General features: G+C 55.7%; 2 protein-coding genes across 2 annotated transcripts in view; one reads left to right on the top strand and one right to left on the bottom strand.

Annotated features, from left to right (window-relative positions):
- FAM222A (family with sequence similarity 222 member A) overlaps nucleotides 1-8387 on the top strand; it is a 56070-nt gene extending 47683 nt beyond the window's left edge. Inside the window, exon 3 of the mRNA XM_081037746.1 lies at nucleotides 5828-8387. Within this exon, the coding sequence (XP_080893872.1) occupies nucleotides 5828-7104 (1277 nt within the window). The 3' untranslated portion in view covers nucleotides 7105-8387. The remainder of the gene's footprint in view (nucleotides 1-5827) is intronic.
- Nucleotides 8388-19292: 10905 nt separating this feature from the next.
- Nucleotides 19293-20440, bottom strand: part of TRPV4 (transient receptor potential cation channel subfamily V member 4) — a 34755-nt gene continuing 33607 nt past the window's right edge. Inside the window, exon 16 of the mRNA XM_081037063.1 lies at nucleotides 19293-20010. Coding sequence (XP_080893189.1) covers nucleotides 19853-20010 — 158 coding nt within the window. The 3' untranslated portion in view covers nucleotides 19293-19852. The remainder of the gene's footprint in view (nucleotides 20011-20440) is intronic.

Raw genomic sequence — 20440 nt, 5'->3', positions numbered from 1 at the left:
CGCCCGTTCATCAGATACCCACGTGGCTCACTCCCTCACCTCCTGAACTTTCTTCCAAAGCCACTTTACCAGAGAAGGCTTCTTCGCTGATCCCCCTGTCCAAAGTAGGCACTCCTCCATCTCGTCACTCTCGGTCCTCAATACCCTGCTGTGTGACAAATTACCCCAAAACTCAATGGCGTCCAACAGCCGTTTAGTATGTTCCAGAATACAGACGGGGCCCAATGAGGATGCAGGCCCTGCTCCATAATGTCGCTGGGTGGGAAGGGCATCTGCTGGAAGCCCCGGCCTGGGGGTTGCGATCTCCTGAGGCTTGTTCCCTCACACATTGGGTGGTGGGTGCTGGCCAAATCACCCACACCACGCCTTCTATTCAATAGAATTGAGCCGCCCAGCTAGTCCAAGTGAAGGGAAATCAGGCGCCACCCTTTGTAGGGCGTGTGTCACAGACTCTATGGACAGATTTTAAAACCACCGCACCGAGCCGCTTTATTCTCGTTCATGGGCGAGCCACTGCCTGCCACGTTATACAGCGTGGTCTCCCCCTACGAGGCGGTCAGCCCCACGAGGACAGGCCTTTGCTTTGCTTTGACAGCTGCTGCATCCCCGAGGCCCAGGGCAGTGCCTGCTGCCACACAGTTGGGCTCAGGAAACATCTGGGGGCTGTGGGGCTGCAGGGAGGCTTCTGGAAGGCAGTGGTCCAGGGAGCTGTGTCTGGCTTAGCTCCTCCCAGGTGTTGTGACTGGCAGTGACCAGGGTCTGGATACGTCTAGCTGGCCACAGCCTCGCCATCCATTCAATACCACGTTCTTGAGCACCTAGTATGTGTGAGTGGGGACACAGCAGTGAACAAGCCAGCTCAGAGAACCGACGTCTGGTGGGCTCCTGAGAGGGACAAACCCCCAGCAATCATGCGGTGATGAAGCCCAGGCCCCTCGCCCAACAGGGGACCCAGGGAAGGCGGAGAGGAAATAGCATTGAGACTGGGCTCTGTGGTTCCCCAGTGGGCCCACAGGACCAAGGGCCCCTCCCACATTAACCCTGTGAATGCTGCCCCCATCCTTACCACCACTTAGAAGTTTTTCCCCAGACCACAGGCTCAGCTGGTTCCTTCATGTGAGGCCTTTTACTGTGTCAATATATTTTCCAAAGCAAAGCTACAGAATGGCACCGAACACTGGTGGCTGGGCCCCCCTCCAGGGAGGCTCTAGAGCCTTCAGCCAAGCTGGGGTGAGGGGCTCAGGCTGGTGTGAGTGGCCAGGACCCCAAGCCACCACCACGGCTACTCTGGTGGAAAAGGCTGGGTTTGAGGCACCCTGGGTGGCTCAGGAGAAAGCTCTGCAGGAACAAGGCGTAAAGCAGGGGCCACAGCGGCACGGCAGCCAGGCCAGGTTTGAGACAGGACTCTGGTGACCTGCCTGTCCACCTGAAGGTTCTTACATCCAAAACACCAAAGAGCACTGAGCAGGCCCAACCAACCATGTGTCCAGGTGAGACCGGCTCAGGCCACGAGTTAGCTGTCTCTAGAAGCAAGGCAGCAGCCTAGGGTAGGAGTAAGAACTGCCTGCCCGTGTGGCCCTGGAGGGGGTCACCTCCGGCCTCTCTGAGCCTCCAGGCTGACTTTATGGTCCCTCCTCAGGATTGTCCTCCACATTCTCTGGAAGAAGAGGGAGAACCTCATGAGTCTCCTGGCCTCCACCGGGTGCAGAGGGAGGGACGGGAGAGGGAGCTGAAGATGACCTGGAAAGCAGGCCAGGCCCCATTCGAGCTGTGCCCCTTACCGGGGTGTGGTCTCAGAAAGCTGCGAGCTTCCATTTCCTCATCTGTAAAATGGGAGCCTGTATTAGTTATCTATTGCTGCATAACAAGTTGCACCAAAACTTAGTGGCGTAAAACGTCAAGAATCATGCAGTATCTCTCATGGTTTCCGTGGATCAGAAATTCAGGCGTGGCTCAGCTGGGCAGTTCTGCTCTGTGTGTCTCGTGAGGCCGCAGTCATCGGAAGGTTGGACTGTGGCTGGAGGACCCGCTTCCTGTTGCAGGAGGCCTCGGCTGGTCCCCGTGTGGGTCTCCCCACAGGCTGCTCCAGTGTCCTCACGTGGCAGCCGCTTCCCCCAGAGCAAGTCGTCCAAGAGAGAATGAGCAAGGAGGAAGCCACAGTGCCTTTTATGACCTAGCCCTGGAAATTACCTTCCTTCACTTCCACGGTATCTCATAGGTCGTGCAGGTCAGCCCTGTTTGTAGTGGGAGGGGACCGTACAAGGACATGAATACTGTGAGGTGAGAATCACTGGGGTGGGGGGCATGGCAGGTCTTGGAGGCCACCTGCCAAATGCCACAACTTATCTGCTTCCTCCGCTGCGGAATGGGGACCACCGCCCACCTCTCAGCGTTGTCAGGTGCTCCAAAGAAAGGGGGCCAAGAAAAGCGATAGGCCCCGAGCCCAGCACATCCTGAGTGCTCACCAAAGGGCAGGCTCTGCGTTACAATGGCACCACCATCGGCTCCAACGAAAGCTATAGACACCAACCCACTCTTGCCCTGTTGACCAATTAGGGGCCACGTAGGCCCCTTCTTTCAATGAATGGAAACTAGAAACAGGCATTGCTTTCCCACCCCCCTCTTCTTAAAGTTTTAAACACCTAATTTATTCCATCCATTAGATAGATTTTGTAGATTTAATCATTTTCACAGTTGGTGGCTCATTGGATACTCAAGATAAACTCCAAATGAAAGTATAATGGTGAGGACAAATGAGTTTTCACACCACAATGGCAGAAACTTGCTTGGGAAGAGAGTTTAAGAGGAACAGAAATACATGCAGATAAAATTTTTTTTTCCCAGCAGCCGCTTTTGCTGACTATAGTAGGTTACCACAGTTAATTTCACCAGTTTTGTTCATCTGTAAAATTGCATAAAAGTGACATTTTTGTGCTCATTATAGCAACTGCTGATTTATGGCTGGTAAATGAAGAGCTGGTCCCTTTTTTGCGGGACTCTCCGAGCGGTGCTAAGTGCCCATGAAATTGCTTGTATAATGTAGTTTAAATCCAATCTCGGAGAAAGATTCCCCCGTTGGCCAAAGTGACATTTCCATTCTCCACACTGAGTTTATTTTAGGCCACTTAGGTAGGGGCTGCCCCAGGCAGGGTCAGGATGGGGGCCCGTGGCCAGTTCTTCCTGCCTGGCCCAGGTTAGGCCAGAGGGACGGAAGGGCACTGCCCCAGCCTACTCGGGGTGCTTGGTACTGCCTACCTCTCCCCTCCCTGCTGCCCTGCCTAGGTCAGACCACATCCCTGCACCCCAAGGCAGATCGAATGACCTTTCTAACACTCATGTCTGCCCCTATCCCTGCCCTCCTCCGATTAAAACCTCCCCTGGCTGCTGACGCCCCGGGGCCCGGCTGACACTTGGGGCCCACAGTTCCCTGTGGTGGGGGCTGTGCTGTGCACTGTAGGATGTTTAGCAGCACCCCTGACCAATACCCACTACATGCCAGTAGCACGCCTTCCTCACGTTGTGACAACCAAACAGGTCTCCAGATATTGCCAGTGTGCCCTGGGGGACAGGAGTGCCCCTTAAGAACCACTGCCCTGCAAGGAAGAGCGTCCTACCCTGGTGCTCTGGCCCCACGCACCCCTTGCCAAGCCACCTCTCGTTCTTTGCACACTGCTCTGGGCTTCTGCTTGCTCTCTATTTACAGTTCCCACCCAGACATGCTTCCCCACCTCTGGACCTCTGCCCACACTGTTTCTTCTGCCTGAAATACGTTTCTCTCCTCCCTCCTCACCCCTTTCACCATCACCTTAACTGGGGTGGGCTTTCTTCTGAAAAGCCATCCCTGAAGCCCTGGCTCGGTGTGGCTCCCCCACGTCCCCATCCTGTCTTGCCCTCCCCATCACAGCACAAATTTTGCCCGGACTGGCTGTGAGCCCATGAGGGAGTTGTGGGTGAGGCCCTGGGAGGATGGAACATGGTGTCTACACTGCCCCAGCCACAATGCCAGGCCCACCTGTGCACAAGCCCCAGCCCCGTCCTCTCCCGGGAACGCCCTTGTCCCGGGCGGACAGGGAGGGTACTTACGAACTCACACTAGGAGAGCATCTGCTTCTGCTGACGTGCTCCCCTGCACATGACTGGTTAAACCCTCATAGCCACGGTGGCAGGTAGCGTTAGCAGCAGTATCACCCCTATTTTATAGATGATGAAACTGAGGCTCTGCGTCGTGAAGCTCCTTTCCCAAATTCCCGGGGAATCACCGGTGGGCCCTGGGAGGAAGGCAGTATGCCTGGGAGAACTTGTACGGTCCTCCTTGCCTAAGGGCCCAGAGAGGTCACCATCACCCCACAGCTGCTGTGCACCTCACCCCCTGCTGGGCCACTTGGCGCAGTCTTTCCTCGAGGCCACCCCACAGACCTGGCAGGATCATTACCCCTGTTCCACAGGTGGGGAAACAGGCTCAACCAGGCCACACAGCCCCACAACCAGGCCAGCCAACTCCAAAGCCCAGGCAGGGGACTGTCTGCCTCATGTAGTCCCCACACCCAGGGAGGGTCCTGGGTGGCACTGAGGGTTGTCTCAGGACCGGGGGGGGGGGCTTAGAAAGAAGGGGGTCTGCCCACCAGTGACCTGCTTCCCCGTGGCCAGTTGTGCCCACTGACAGTGGGGATAGTCAGCCTGTCACACAAAGTACATACTTCAGCCCCATGCCAACAGCTCACAAAAAAGGCAGTGGCCACCACACTGGCCTTGCAGGTGACAGGCAGACTCAGGGAGGGACTGGGGGATGGAGGGTGAAACCCCTCCTTCTCACCTGCCTACTGACTGAACAAGACAAGGTGAGCCCAGATGAAAGCCAACAGCAGCAGCTCCCACTGGCACCACCTCTCCCCAGGCCGGCCATGCTGAGCTCTGTTCGCGGAGCAACTCACAGAAGCATCCCATTTTACAGATGAGGAAAGGCAGGCACCGAGGAGATAGGGAGAAGGAGTGAACACTCATCAGACGACACCCAGGCAGACACAGAGACAGGTCATACCAAGCACCATCGAGGGTGTGGAGCCCCTGTGCTTTGCTGGTGGGCGTGTAGCCTGGCACCGTCTCTTTGGCAAACTGCTAGGGCATTTTCTGCGAAAGCTGAGCATTCGCCTCCCCTGTGTCCCAGCAATTCTGCTCCTGGGCGTGTTCCCAAAAGAACTCACTGAATACATGCACCGGGGGCGGGGGCACCATTTGTATCAGCGTCAAACTGGACACGACCCAAATGCCGTCAACAGGAGGTAGGATGAATGAATTGTGATGTAGTCAGACAAGAACAGCACACGGCAATGCGAAAAATAAACCACGGCCACCGGGTGGATCTCTCAGACAACAGCCTTAAGTGACAGAGGCCGACGCAAATGCACGTGCATTGCGTGAGTCCCTCTTTCCACGGACAAACACTAGGCACAACTAGTCCCTGTGGTTAGAAGTCAGAGAGAGCCGCTAACCTGGGCGTGGCTAGTGACTGGGAGGGGCACAGGGGGCCCGTGGGGGACCAGCAGCATTCTGTCCCCTGACCTAGGTGTTGTTATACGAGCAGGTCCCACTGGTGAAAGTTCAGCAAGCTTCTGTGGGCGGCTCCGCTTACATATTTTCATGTTGATCCAAAGCTTAAAAATGTATGAGTGAATGAAGGAGCCAACGGATGAAAGGAGAAATGAGCGAGGGGAGGGTGGCCCTGCAGCCCCAGGACTCCTAGGGAGCTTTGGAGGGTGTGGCTGCAGGCCTCCCCATGTCACCAGGTTGGTGCTCACCTGCGCTTTGCTCTCCTCACCTGTCCCCACAGGCGAGACGGTGGCCAGCTCCATGCATTCCTCCCGCTACCCAAGCCCCGCCGAGCTGGACGCCTACGCCGAGAAGGTGGCCAACAGCCCGCTGTCCATTAAGATCTTCCCCACCACCATCCGTGTGCCGCAGCACAAGCACCTCAGCCGCACCGTCAACGGCTACGACACCAGCGGCCAGCGCTACAGCCCCTACCCGCAGCACGCCGCCGGCTACCAGGGCCTGCTGGCCATTGTCAAGGCTGCCGTCTCCTCCTCCAGCGTGGCCGCGCCCGCGGGGCCTGCCAAGAGCGTGCTTAAGAGCGCCGAGGGCAAGCGGACCAAGCTGTCCCCGGCTGCCGTGCAGGTGGGCATTGCACCCTACCCAGCACCCAGCTCTCTGGGGCCCTTGGCCTACCCCAAGCCCCCCGAGGCTCCCGCCCCGCCCCCTGGGCTGCCTACGGCTGCTGCCACTGCCACCTCCGTCATCCCTCTGCCGGGCCGCGGCATGGCCCTGCCGCCTTCCAACCTGCCCTCCATTCACAGCCTGCTCTACCAGCTCAACCAGCAGTGCCAGGCCCCAGGCGCCGTGCCCGCTGCCTGCCAGGGCGTGGCCGTGCCCCACCCCAGCCCGGCCAAGCACGGGCCTGTGCCCAGCTTCCCCAGCATGGCCTACTCGGCGGCTGCCGGCCTGCCCGACTGCCGGAAAGGCGCTGAGCTGGGCCAGGGAAGCACTGCCGCCTTGACGTTAGCGGGGGCCACCAAGCCTGCAGGGTATGTGGACAGCGGCCTGGATTACCTGCTGTGGCCACAGAAGCCACCCCCGCCACCACCCCAGCCACTGCGGGCCTACAGTGGCGGCACGGTGGCCAACAAGTCCCCCGAGGCTTGCGGGGGGCGGGCGTATGAGAGGGCCAGTGGGTCACCCCTCAACTGCAGCGTGGGGCTGCCCACCAGCTTCACCGTGGGCCAGTACTTTGCCGCTCCCTGGAACAGCGTGCTGGTGACCCCCACCAGCGACTGCTACAACCCAGCAGCGGTGGCTGTCACGGAGCTGGGTCCTGGGGTGGCCCGAGACCTGGCGGGGCCCCCCGCGGAGGCTCTGTCAGGCCTGCCCAGCAAGAGCGTGTGCAACACGGCTGTGCTGAGCAGCAGCCTGCAGTGCCTGGAGTATCTCATCAACGACATCCGGCCACCCTGCATCAAAGAGCAGATGCTGGGCAAGGGCTACGAGACGGTGGCAGTGCCCCGGCTGCTCGACCACCAGCACGCCCACATCCGCCTGCCAGTCTACAGATAAGGCCCGCCTGGCGGAGGCACGGACAGATGGACAGGGCACCGACGGGGGAGGCAGGCCACAGAACAGGGTGGGGGCGCGCGGGGGCGTCCAGCCCGGCCCTGTACCCACTGATGCCCACAGGGAAGCCAGGCTGGCTGCTGCCGTGCCTGTTGGGGTTTGGCCGGTGACCTTGTTCACCCAGGCCCCTCCCCCTATCAGCTACCCCAGGACACCGGGAGGGCTCGGGGGCAGCTGCTGACGTCCATGCCTTCCTCCATCCACACTGGCAGAGCAGCAGGGGGAGAGAAACCACTTAAAATAGGAGTGGTTCTTCCTGGCTCTCCCAGGCGAGGAGCTCAGGCCAGGGTGGGATGAAGGAAGAAAGGTGATGGTCTCGAGTCAGAGTAAGGTCAAAATAGCTCCCAGGGGCCAGATAGCTTCTTCCCCCACGAGCTCCCCAGTAGCCTGGAAAAGGAGCAGAGGGGGCCTGTAAGAAATCACTGGGCCCTAAATGTCCTCCACTGGCCAATCCAGGTGAAGACCACTCAAATAGAGGCTCCAGGGACTATTACTGGCTCTCCTGCTCCTCCTCCTCTAGACTCTCCTTCCCCTCCCGCCATTCCTCCCAACACAGAAGAATCGCACCCTCATCTCAAATCTCCAAACCCCAGACTACCACCTTTCCCGTTCTCTCCAGTACATCGTACAGGGCTGCTGGGCACAGTTATGTAGGCTGTGCACTGCACAAGGGCACCTCATCCATGGAGACACCACTTGCATCCTAGACTTGTATATTTATTACAGCAATTTTCCGAATCTTGAGGAAGGGGTGCCATTTCCCTATTCGCACAAAGGTACCATAGGGGCTAACAATGGGCCTGCCGTCTCAGACCCCATCAGAAGGACCATAATGCCCTCTTCAGGGTTTCTCCTAGGAGCCATTGAGGGGACAACCTTCTGGTTTTAACTGGGAGACCCAGTGCAACTCTTTTCCAGCCAGCTCCCTCCAAGGCCTGCCCATCAAGCAGGGGAAGACAGGCAGGGGTCCCCCCACTGAGTCCCCAAGGCCCAAATTCCCCAAGTCCTGGCCCCTCTGGCGCTCCAGAAGCGGTACTGTATTTCTCTCCAAGGCCTGTTCCAGCACTAAGTGCATTTACAAATCTCTGAGAATGTTTTTTTTTTATACTAAAATTGACCATTATATTCTACTGTGAGAAGTGCGGTCTGCACTATATTGTTTTAAAAACGAAGAGAAAGAAAAAAGCAAAACACAGATGGCGTCTCAGCTGTGGGATTGTTTTGTAGCTCTTGTTTTGTGTTTTCTTTCTTCCTCCCCTTAGGAGTAAAACGGGCTGTCTCCTCCCCTGCTGACCAGGCTTGGAGCCCCAAGGAAGCAGCCCTGAGCCTCCTGGCACCCGCCGTGCTGGGTCACTTTGCATTCGGTGTTCCATTTACTCTTCCAGCTCTTTCGAGGTGGACACTGTCATTTGCCCTGTTCACATGTCAGGCCAGCAATCCATACGTAGAGCAGCTGAGATGGAACCCATCCCAGGCCCTTGGCTCCTTCCCTGAATAGTGCACATGTGGTCTGGGGGTGGCGTCTCCCTGTAGCACTGAATTCCTTCCCAGCTCTTCCTCTGTGCCTGGCATGCTCCAGGCTTCCATGGGGGCAGTGTGGCTGGGGACAGGCCAAAGTGGCGGGTTAATGGTCTTCTCCCTGGCCAGCCCCAGCACACCTCATTCCCTGGAGCCTGGGGGTGTGCAAGTAACCAACACCACCCCAGGGAGCTCAGCATTTATCAGGCACTTCCTGTGTGCTGGGCATTTCCATATACAATGTGTCTTGTTGGGGCCTCAACACTCCTTGCAATGGAGTGGGTATTTGAGAGGAAGAAACTGAGACTCAGAGATGTGAAGTGACCTGCCCGAGGTCACACAGCAGATCTGAAAGTTGGGGGTTTGAACCTCACAGCATAGGTTCTTCCTCACGTCCTGTGCCTACCTTCGCCACTGACACCTGGGTAGAGCGAACTGGGGAAGCCCCAGTCTGATGCAGGCCTCCCTTCCCATGCACGGCGCTCTGCATGGATGCCTGGCGTGGTGAGGTCCTGGCAGAGGTGGGGACAGAGGGGACTCCCTGGATGTGACCCTGCAGTGGGGGCGTCCACCTCCCTAAGTCAGGCCCCTGAGCCTGGCAGAACATGGAGCAGGAAACAGAGGCTCCAAGAGGAAGGGGCCGTGTCCAGGGCGGGACTTGGGCCCTTCGGAGCTGGGTCAATGAACCAAGAACCTCATGCCCTGGGAAGCAGGGTCCTGCAGGGTGACGAGCTGGGTAAGTCAGTGCTGTGTGGAACGCCACTGGGAGTAAACAAACAGTGTGTAGACAGCAGGTGACAAAGTGCTTTTCTGACCTCACATAATTGAGTTTCACAACACCCCTCCCAGGCATAGAATAAACCCATCCCCATTTTACAGATGAGGGCACAGAGAATGTGAAAAAAAGCCATGGGGATGGGAAGAGGGAGCCAGGGTCTGGCATCAACCCCACGTCCTGCATCAGACTGCCTCCAGACACACCATCCTCTCCCCAGCCTCCACCCTCAGACATAGCAGAAACACCCCCGGGGGCGTCACAGCACCTGGGGTGGCCCCTGGAGGCAGGCAAGCCCAGCGACCCAGCCTCTGGAGCTAGATGTGGTTTCAAATCCTGCTACTGCCACTCTGAGTGGCCCTGAAATTCCATTCCCAACCAGACCAGAGATGGAATTCAAGGAGACAAAAGCAGTGCGGGTACTTGGGAGGGGGCAGGGCAGCAGGGTCCACAGCCATTACGGCTGGGCGTTGGCCTGATCCTAGGGACCACCTTAGCACCAACATGATGTCAGCGTAGCCCAGATCCCCACATCCTGCGCCCCACTGCCATGTCCACCCACACTGGGGCATCCAGAGGGGATGCAGGTGAGACTAGAACCACCCTCCAGACCAGGTCCCTCATATTTGCAGGTGGGACCTGAGGACCCACCTCCTGTCCTGGGAAACCGTCCTCTGCCAGGCAGGTCTGTGTACAGGGTAGGTTGGGGCACGTGGGTGGCACAGTCTGAGCCCGGCCGCAGGCCCAGCTGGGGTTCTAGCCCTGGCCTGGCAAAGGCTCCCTGGGTGCCTTGGCAGGGTTCCTTCTCCCCGGCAGCTGAGCTAGCTGATCTCAAAGGGCCCTCCAACATCCTTTATACAATCACCTTTGATGACAACACTGGAGGGGCAGCACAGGTGACAATGAGAATGTCACTATCGCTGCTGCAATTACCAACCACCCACAATCACTGCAGGCAGATTAGTCACCAGCTGCAGCGCTAAACGGTACAGTAAGCCCTCATTTAATGTCCATAGGGTCTGCGACTTGAAGCAAAACAATGTATGACAAAACCGAGGTCTCCATAGGCCACTTGACATAAGCAAGAGTTAAGTTCCTGTGGCATCTCATCAGCGTGATAATGAAACATCATCGCTCGAAATAAAGCTATGTGTGGACCTACTGTATATAGTCCTCACACCTGTGCAGGCACACGCGCGACAGGTGACACAGGTGCACCTTCCCATGTTACAGATGAGGCTAGTAAGGCCCAGAGAAGGGCAGTGATTTGCTCAAAGCCACACAGCTGAGGATGGAGAACGGAGAAGCAGCTGGGATAGAAAGAACACAGGCTTTCTGATTCAATTAGAGCTTTTAACTGCCGCTCTACGCACAGAACATAAAACCACTGCCAACCCCCAAACGTGGCCTGTTTGGTTCCAGAATCTTAGTCCAGCCTTCAGTTCCACATCTTAGCTGCCAGACCTCAGGCCGGTGAAGGAGCAGAGGGGAGAATCTGCCGTCCGGTCCGGCCCCCTACCCAGGTGCAATCCTTCCTCTGTCTCTCAAGTCTCTCCGGGGACACCCCTCCTTTCCATTCAGCGCTTGGTTTCACACCGCTTACAGCTAAGCTGTCCAGTATAGTAGCGACGTGGCTGGCACATAACCTCGACTATATTGTTACCAATTACTGTCACAACAACTATTAAAAGATGGCCACATCTCCCAGAGACATCAGAGCTGCCCCAGAGGGGCGTGAGAGCTTCCGCAAATACCTGCATAGAGGGATTGCGATAGGGACACTGACCTTTCCAGGGTGGCTCCGTGTTTCCTTAACTCATTGCCCAGCATTTAGAGCAGTCCCGTATCTGGGAAGGGGAAGCTGAGACAAGTTCGACCCCTGACTTGCCTCGAAACAGCGACTTTAAGGCTCAGGTCCCAGCTGCAGCCAGGCCTGCGCCCGTGTACGTTTCAGGTGCCCTAGGTTCCGCTGCACTGCGCCTGCTCATCCGGGCTCTCCTAAAGGGTCTGGAAGATGGACCGTGGCCAGTGAGGTGGGCGAGCCCAGTGGACAAAATGTTTTATTTAAATCACCACCATCACCAGCTTGCCAGAGGGTGGCAGGAGGAGGGGAAGAGACATCAGTATCCCATAGACTCCATGTGTGACCCGGGGACGACTTGTGTGGCCTCTCTGAGTCTCAATTCCTGATCTGTCAAAGGGGATGGTGGCACCTGACAGACTGCGATGGCACCAGGTGATGTGTGATCAGGATGACAGGGCAAATTTGTCCTTGAGAGGCACCCCCCACCCTCCCACCAGAGGGCAGTGGTGCCTGGAGGTTCCAATCCTGATGCTGCCTCTCAGCAGCACGTGGTCTTTGGCAAGTGATTGCCCACTTTGAGCTGCTCTTTCTCAACTGTAAAGTGAGGCTAATGCTACAAAGCACGTACCACGTGAGTTGAACATAGGAGATGGGTGGTCAAATCCCCCAGGCAGCACAGAGCCTGATAGGTAAGAGATGCCCCCAAAATTAGGTGAGTTATTTCTGTCATCACCTAGTTCAGATGATTGTCACCCTGGAAAGTTGGGTTTCCAGATCACACAAGTTTGAGAAACAGATTCAAATCCCGCCTCCCGCTTGGAGTGAAACAAATCACCTTAGCATTTTAAAGGCTCTGAAAAGTCCTGCAGGCAAGACACCCTTTCAATTTTAATTCAGCATTTCGCTAACTTGATCATCTAAGTTTTTGTTTCTATTAACATCCCAAGGAACAAACGAGACTTCAGGAAATATTGAGTCCTGCCTCTTATATTGCAATTGGTGAAACTGAGAACCCGAGAGGAAAGAGACTTGATCGGTTTTCCCAACTGCAATACAAAGTCGCATAATTAGTTTGTGGCAGAGCAAGGACTGGAATCCAACCCTGACCTGGAAATGTTGGGCCTCACTTCTGGGGCCACCACATCTTAAATGGTCTTTGTCCGCCGTCAAAGTAGACCCAAAAGAGGGGGAAGACTCACAGGGAGAGAGGGAGCCCTCATTTGAGAAGAGGGGATGTGTATCCCTATTTTGAAAAGGGAGGTTCAGAGAGGGGAGGCAACTTGCTTGAGGGCACACAGCAACTAGGTCCTAGACTCTCCAGAGGTGGATCTAGGCCAGCTTCTCTCCTTGTAGTGGTGGTGATGGAGTGCTGGAGAGGCAGGGATTTCCTGAGTCTTAAGCCTCAGGGCACAATTAAGGGGAGCTCAGCTAGGGGCTCTTCCAACCATGTCCCCTACTTCCAAGTTTCCCTCAGGCCTCTGAGGAGGCCCCTGGATGTGACTACAGCGGCCCCTGGTGGCCAATCTCAGGATTAGCTGCCCCACCCTGAGCAGGGCCAAAGGCTAATCTGTGTGATCCAGCAGGTGCATCCCAAATAGGAGAGGCTAAGAGGAAGGGGGACTCTCCGATGTCACTGAGCACCTTGAGGTACTAAAAAGACTGTGAGCTGGGATCTGGGAACCTGGGTTTGAATCTCAGCTACAACCAACCTCCCTTGTCCTCACCTGTTAGAAGCCATTACAGCCTGTTGCTGTGGAGAAAACGGACTGTGTGCATGCTTTGGAAAAGCCAAAAACGTGCAGTTAAAAAATATATATATCCTTCAACCAAAGTATCTCCTCCTAAGACAGTGTTCAGTTCCTGGCTCCCCCATGTCCAGGCTGTGTGTGCCCTTAGGCAAGTGTGTTTACTTCATTGGGTCTCACTTTCTTCAAGTGGGGATAAAAATTTGTTCTTGTATCTGTATGAGTTGGGCAGAGTAATAGGAAACGCTGACTCACTGGTTTAAATGAGAAATAAAATGTCTTATCTCAATCAGAAGAAGCCCTAAAGTAGGGTGGCCCCAGGGATGATTAATTTAGTTACTAGAGGGTATCATCAAGGACCCATGTCCTCTTCATGTTTCTGTTCCACCCAGCCCCTCATGGTCCCAAAATGGCGGCTGCCATTCCAGCCATCACATCCAGGCCCGACACTGCCCAGCAAAGGAGAAGACAGTATCTTCCTATATTTCTCTTATTTTCCCAGACTTTCTCCTCCTTCAGACTTGCTCTCTTGTCTCACGGGTCAGAACTGGTTCGCATGGCTATTCTTCTACCAATACCGAATAAGGGAAATAGAGTCACAGTGGTTGCCTGAGCCAGGGTGAGAACGCTAAATAAAATGAGGTGCTGTAAATAGGGAAGAGGGAACATGACTTCGGGGGAGGCATCAGCACCAGTCCATAAATTAAGCACGTGGTCCCTGAGAGATGAATGCCTAACACATGGTATGTGCCTTATCTGTGTTCATTTGCTTCCTCCTTCTTGTGATTCCTCCACGAACACAAGACTTGTGGCTCAGGCTCTCCTGGCCCAGACTCCCGCCCTCCATCCCAGGGGCTTGGTCTCCACTCCAGTGCCCCTCTTCCTGCCCTCTTGTTCCATCACCACCACCTCCTTTTGTTTCAATCTCTACACTTGGGATGAACAATGATCTCCCCACTGTGCCCAGTGATTTTGGAGTCTTAAAAAATAAAGGTAGGGTGTCCCCGATTCTCATGCAAATGTCCTTACTCAAAGATTAATAACAGTATGAACAGAGGCCTGGACTATTTAACTGCCCCATCCAACCAACTGAAGTAGTCAGAATACACTGCTATCTGGGCAAGGTGTGGAGACCAGCTGCCGACTGCGACATTTGGGAATGTCAGCAGCGTCTGTTTGGGGGAGATGAACAGTGTGGTGGAAAATGGTTTTTGATTTTTAAAAAATCCTCAGCATTCATCTAAAACAATAATAACAGCTAATAATAACAGGGCATGTAATAATGAACTATTCATAGGCATAAGAGGTAATTGTTCAATTAAGATCTGAGAGTTTCTGAGACTGTCTTTTCTGATGGGGCCCCATTGTTTTTGACTCTAGTAGAGCTAATTATTTCCCAGTAGTGCTTTAAACTTGGGATGAAAAAAGCCTTCCTGTCAAATATGACATACAAGTGCTTTATCATTATGAAATACACATACACGCACATAATAAGAAATCCTTGTTGGAATAAAGTTAGGGGTATGTTCAAAGGGAGAGGGCTCTCAATGGGAGCTGACAGTCTCAGAGGTTCAGCAAAAGTGGCAGGTGACAGCCAGGATCTTCATTGCATAAGGGACCTAGCCTTATCACCTCTCACCCCTCAGATCAGTGTTTTCTCTCCAGGGTGGGATCTGAGGGCAGAATGCATGGATTCAAATTCCACCTCCACCACTTACCAGCCAGGCGAGAATTTTCACTTCTCTGAGCCTCCGCCACTTTATCTCTAACATGGACTGCAGTAAACATTCAATTTTTGGCCTGCCCAGGTTCTATTTACTATTTCTTCTAGTGCCTGTATCCATTATTGCCACAAAATTGACGTCTGCACTTAAAAAAAAATCACAAAAACTCAGTGGCATACAAAAACAGCTCTTTCATGCATCTGTGGGGTTCCTCTGATCTCAGCTAGGCTTGCCTGGAATGACATAGCTCTACTCCAGGTATGTCTCATCCTCTGGGGGGGAAGAAAGGGAGGAGGGGCAGGGCTAGGCATGTCTGTTAACATTCCATTGGTTAAAACAAGTCACATGGTCAAGCCCAGGGAAATGAATTTATGCTTTGACCACAGTGAGAGGACACCACAAAGTTATACTGCAACAGCATAAAGGGAAGAGTCGGAAATTGGGGCCACTGATACAGTCTAGCTCAGGTATCAACATTCCAACTTCCCTTGGGAACTACCTCTCCCCGTTCTAATGGTCTCTGTGGTCTGGGAGAAGTTAATGCCGTTCCGGGCTCTAACTCTGCCTTTCAGAGGTGATGAGCCTCGGGCTTTTCTCTATTAAAGAGAGAGATTAGCAACTGTTGGGAAGGCACTAAAACCACAGAAACATCAAACTGAGACTTTGTCATAATCAGGAGAACAGAAGACTGAAAAAGGAATTGAAAAGGGAATATGTTTTCCTCTAAGTGATTCTGTGTCCAGTGTGTCCCCTGAAAATATTATGGCATACCTCCAGGATGTGCCCCACATTGTGAAGGGCACTGAGAAAGGTCATCTTTAAGGTCTTACAAGAACAAACGGAATATCTCCATGACTTGAAAACCTTTTAAGTTGCCCCGAAACAGTTTTTGAGTTATAAAGAATCAATAACCAAACCATCAAATATTTAGAAAATCAGTTGAAAAAGTTGCATGTTTAGCTAAAAATGTACTCAGAAGAAGATTCATAACCTACAATTATTTCATTTTTTTTTTAATGAGTGAATTAATCATTCACCTCAGTAAGTTACGGAGTCCCTTTGAATTGAAAGGGTGTTCCGATTTTGTGGGCAGGCCCATCCCATAAACCCCCAGAGAAGTGACCTCTTCATTACCCCAGAATGAGCCACAGCCATTCTCGGTGACCATGTTGTCCATTCCCCACTGGTAAGATGGCATAGGAAGGTGGGCATCTGGGGAAAGGCCTGAAACCGATGCTACTGGCTGCCTACGTAATTTCCCCATCCTCCTTTCCCACAGAACCCTGACCTGGCTGAGGAAACTACCTTCCTCCCTATTGCCCTCTACTTCTTTAGGCCAGCCTCTGCTTCCTACCTGCTGATTGGCTGGAGCATGAGACATGTGACACGATATGGCCAACAACACAAGAGGGGAGGTCAGTTGGGGGATTCAAGGAAAAGTATCCTCCTGCATAAAAAAAGACACTAGATGGCTCACCCATCTTCATAGCTGTCATCTCCACGTCTGCTCTGCCTTTACCCAGCAGCTTTCCTACCCCACCCTCCACCACCTCCATGGTACATCATGACCCCCGACCAGTACCAGTATCCGCTGGTGAGAATTACTCTCCCCCCACCAGCATTACTCTCCCCCCACCAGCATTACTCTCCCCCCACCAGCAGTACTCTCCCCCACCAGCATTACTCTCCCCCCACCAGCATTACTCTCCCCCCACCAGCAGTACTCTCCCCCACCAGCAGTACTCTCCCCGACCAGCAGTACTCTCCCCCCACCAGCATTACTCTCCCCCCACCAGCAGTACTTCCCCCCCACCAGCAGTAGTCTCCCCCACCAGCATTACTCTCCCCCCACCAGCAGTACTCTCCCCCCACCAGCATTACTCTCCCCCCACCAGCAGTAGTCTCCCCCACCAGCATTACTCTCCCCCCACCAGCAGTACTCTCCCCCCACCAGGAGTACTCTCCCCCCACCAGCAGTACTCTCCCCCACCAGCAGTACTCTCCCCCCACCAGCATTACTCTCCCCCCACCAGCAGTAGTCTTCCCCACCAGCATTACTCTCCCCCCACCAGCAGTACTCTCCCCCCACCAGCATTACTCTCCCCCACCAGCAGTACTCTCCCCCACCAGCAGTACTCTCCCCCCACCAGCATTACTCTCCCCCCACCAGCAGTACTCTCCCCCACCAGCATTACTCTCCCCCCACCAGCAGTACTCTCCCCCCACCAGCATTACTCTCCCCCACCAGCAGTACTCTCCCCCACCAGCAGTACTCTCCCCCCACCAGCAGTACTCTCCCCCCACCAGCAGTAGTCTCCCCCCACCAGCATTACTCTCCCCCCACCAGCAGTACTCTCCCCACACCAGCAGTAATCTCCCCCCACCAGCAGTACTCTCCCCCACCAGCAGTACTCTCCCCCCACCAGCATTACTCTCCCCCCACCAGCATTACTCTCCCCCCACCAGCAGTACTTCCCCCCACCAGCAGTAGTCTCCCCCACCAGCATTACTCTCCCCCCACCAGCAGTACTCTCCCCCCACCAGCATTACTCTCCCCCCACCAGCAGTAGTCTCCCCCACCAGCATTACTCTCCCCCCACCAGCAGTACTCTCCCCCCACCAGCAGTACTCTCCCCCCACCAGCAGTACTCTCCCCCACCAGCAGTACTCTCCCCCCACCAGCATTACTCTCCCCCCACCAGCAGTAGTCTTCCCCACCAGCATTACTCTCCCCCCACCAGCAGTACTCTCCCCCCACCAGCATTACTCTCCCCCACCAGCAGTACTCTCCCCCACCAGCAGTACTCTCCCCCCACCAGCATTACTCTCCCCCCACCAGCAGTACTCTCCCCCACCAGCATTACTCTCCCCCCACCAGCAGTACTCTCCCCCCACCAGCATTACTCTCCCCCACCAGCAGTACTCTCCCCCACCAGCAGTACTCTCCCCCCACCAGCAGTACTCTCCCCCCACCAGCAGTAGTCTCCCCCCACCAGCATTACTCTCCCCACACCAGCAGTACTCTCCCCACACCAGCAGTAATCTCCCCCCACCAGCAGTACTCTCCCCCACCAGCAGTACTCTCCCCCCACCAGCAGTACTCTCCCCCCACCAGCATTACTCTCCCCCCACCAGCAGTACTCCCCCCCCACCAGCAGTACTCTCCCCCACCAGCAGTACTCTCCCCCCACCAGCATTACTCTCCCCCCACCACCATTACTCTCCCCCCACCAGCAGTACTCTCCCCCCACCAGCAGTACTCCCCCCCACCAGCAGTACTCTCCCCCACCAGCAGTACTCTCCCCCACCAGCAGTACTCTCCCCCCACCAGCAGTACTCTCCCCCCACCAGCAGTAGTCTCCCCCCACCAGCAGTACTCTCCCCCCACCAGCAGTACTCTCCCCCACCAGCATTACTCTCCCCCCACCAGCAGTACTCTCCCCCACCAGCATTACTCTCCCCCCACCAGCATTACTCTCCCCCCACCAGCATTACTCTCCCCCCACCAGCATTACTCTCCCCCCACCAGCATTACTCTCCCCCCACCAGCAGTACTCTCCCCCACCAGCATTACTCTCCCCCCACCAGCATTACTCTCCCCCCACCAGCATTACTCTCCCCCCACCAGCATTACTCTCCCCCCACCAGCATTACTCTCCCCCCACCAGCATTACTCTCCCCACACCAGCAGTACTCTCCCCCCACCAGCAGTACTCTCCCCCACCAGCAGTACTCTCCCCCCACCAGCAGTACTCTCCCCCCACCAGCATTACTCTCCCCCCACCAGCAGTACTCTCCCCCCACCAGCAGTACTCCCCCCCCACCAGCAGTACTCTCCCCCACCAGCAGTACTCTCCCCCACCAGCAGTACTCTCTCCCCACCAGCATTACTCTCCCCCCACCACCATTACTCTCCCCCCACCACCATTACTCTCCCCCCACCACCATTACTCTCCCCCCACCAGCATTACTCTCCCCCCACCACCATTACTCTCCCCCCACCACCATTACTCTCCCCCCACCAGCAGTACTCTCCCCGACCAGCAGTACTCTCCCCCCACCACCATTACTCTCCCCCCACCAGCAGTACTCTCCCCCCACCAGCAGTACTCTCCCCGACCAGCAGTACTCTCCCCCCACCAGCATTACTCTCCCCACACCAGCAGTACTCTCCCCCCACCAGCAGTACTCTCCCCCACCAGCAGTACTCTCCCCCCACCAGCAGTACTCTCCCCCCACCAGCATTACTCTCCCCCCACCAGCAGTACTCTCCCCCCACCAGCAGTACTCCCCCCCCACCAGCAGTACTCTCCCCCACCAGCAGTACTCTCCCCCACCATCCCATCATCTCTACCTCCCCCTCACCACTCCAAGCACCCCCATCCCTCAGGCCACCACCTCCTCCAGTCCAGTCCTTGAACCATCACTCTAACCAGCACCTTGGCCATTACAACCGCCCTCGTTTTCATCTCCGTGCCGCCACCATAGGCATTGCTTAGCTCTCCCATCTTCCTGCTGTCATCCCATGCCTGTCCCCACTCCCCCAACCACCATCACCACCATCTCCACCATCAGTGAATGAACATTTATTGAGCACCAACAAACCCCAGACCCTCTACAGAACGTACAGAGGAGGTGATCGTACACGAGGACGTGGCCCTCAGCAAAGCCACCACACCGTGGAACGCAGCCCAGGGCGCGGGGGGGGCTGGGGGCTTGGCAGGCAGCGCGCCTGGAACGGGCTCCTGAGGCCTCTGGCAGGTTCCGTTGGTGGTGGGGGTCACGCCGCTTCCCTGAGAGCAGGGCAAATAAATAATGGAGAGGCAGGGGTGAGCCCTGTGGGCTGAGGGGTCCTGGTGTTGGCTTATGTGACTCCATGGGAGTGAGACAGGCAGCCAGAAACCCCTTGCTCAGGTGGGGAGGCAGAGCTGGGGGCAGGAGCCTGGGGACCAGAGGGTCCTGGGGCCACCCTGGCATCTCCGCCTGGCCCTCACCTCTGGGGGTCAAAGGAGCATGTGGAGGAGCCCCCAAGAGGCACCACTGAAATGCAGGTGGACTAGAAACGGGCAGGTGGAGGGGATGGGGCTGGGCTGCAGGCTGGAGACTCTGCCCCTGCGCACAGCCCCTAGAGGGGGGCATCATCAGTCCTCCATTTCGGGGGGTAGCTTTGCTGGTGGCCATCACAGCTGGGGTTTCCCATGTTGTCCAGAGGCACCACCACCTCATCTGGGCTCGAGTTTTTGTTCAGCTCCACCACGCGCGGCACCACCGAGGACCAGCGATCTATAGTGAGCATGACGGGAGTGAGGGTTGGTGGAGAGGGCACATGCATATATTGAGCACCTACTGTATACTGGCACACCATAGTGGTTTAAAGGGGGACATATTATCCCTATTTACAGAGGTGGAAACTGAGGCTCAGAGAGGTCAAGTTGCCCCCCCAGGAGCACACAGGAGTAAATGGGAGAACCAGAATTCAAGCCAGGTCAGAATGCCTGAGTGCCCATGTCCTCCCCATGACCTCCCCAATGAGTCTCACGCACTTAGTGTAGTGGAAGTGAGGTACCCCAGGCATTGACAAGCAGCAAAGGAAATAGTGGTCAGCCCATCCGACCCTCCCATTCCACAGATGTGAACACTGAGTCCCAAAAAGGGGATGGGATAGCTCAAACGAATTAGTGATGAGGTTGGCCGAGGGCTTCCCCTCTACACC

The sequence above is a fragment of the Rhinolophus hipposideros genome (assembly GCF_964194185.1).
Source record: "Rhinolophus hipposideros genome assembly, chromosome: 24".
NCBI classification, from domain to species: domain Eukaryota; kingdom Metazoa; phylum Chordata; class Mammalia; order Chiroptera; family Rhinolophidae; genus Rhinolophus; species Rhinolophus hipposideros.
This window is presented reverse-complemented; position numbering and strand designations above follow the sequence as displayed.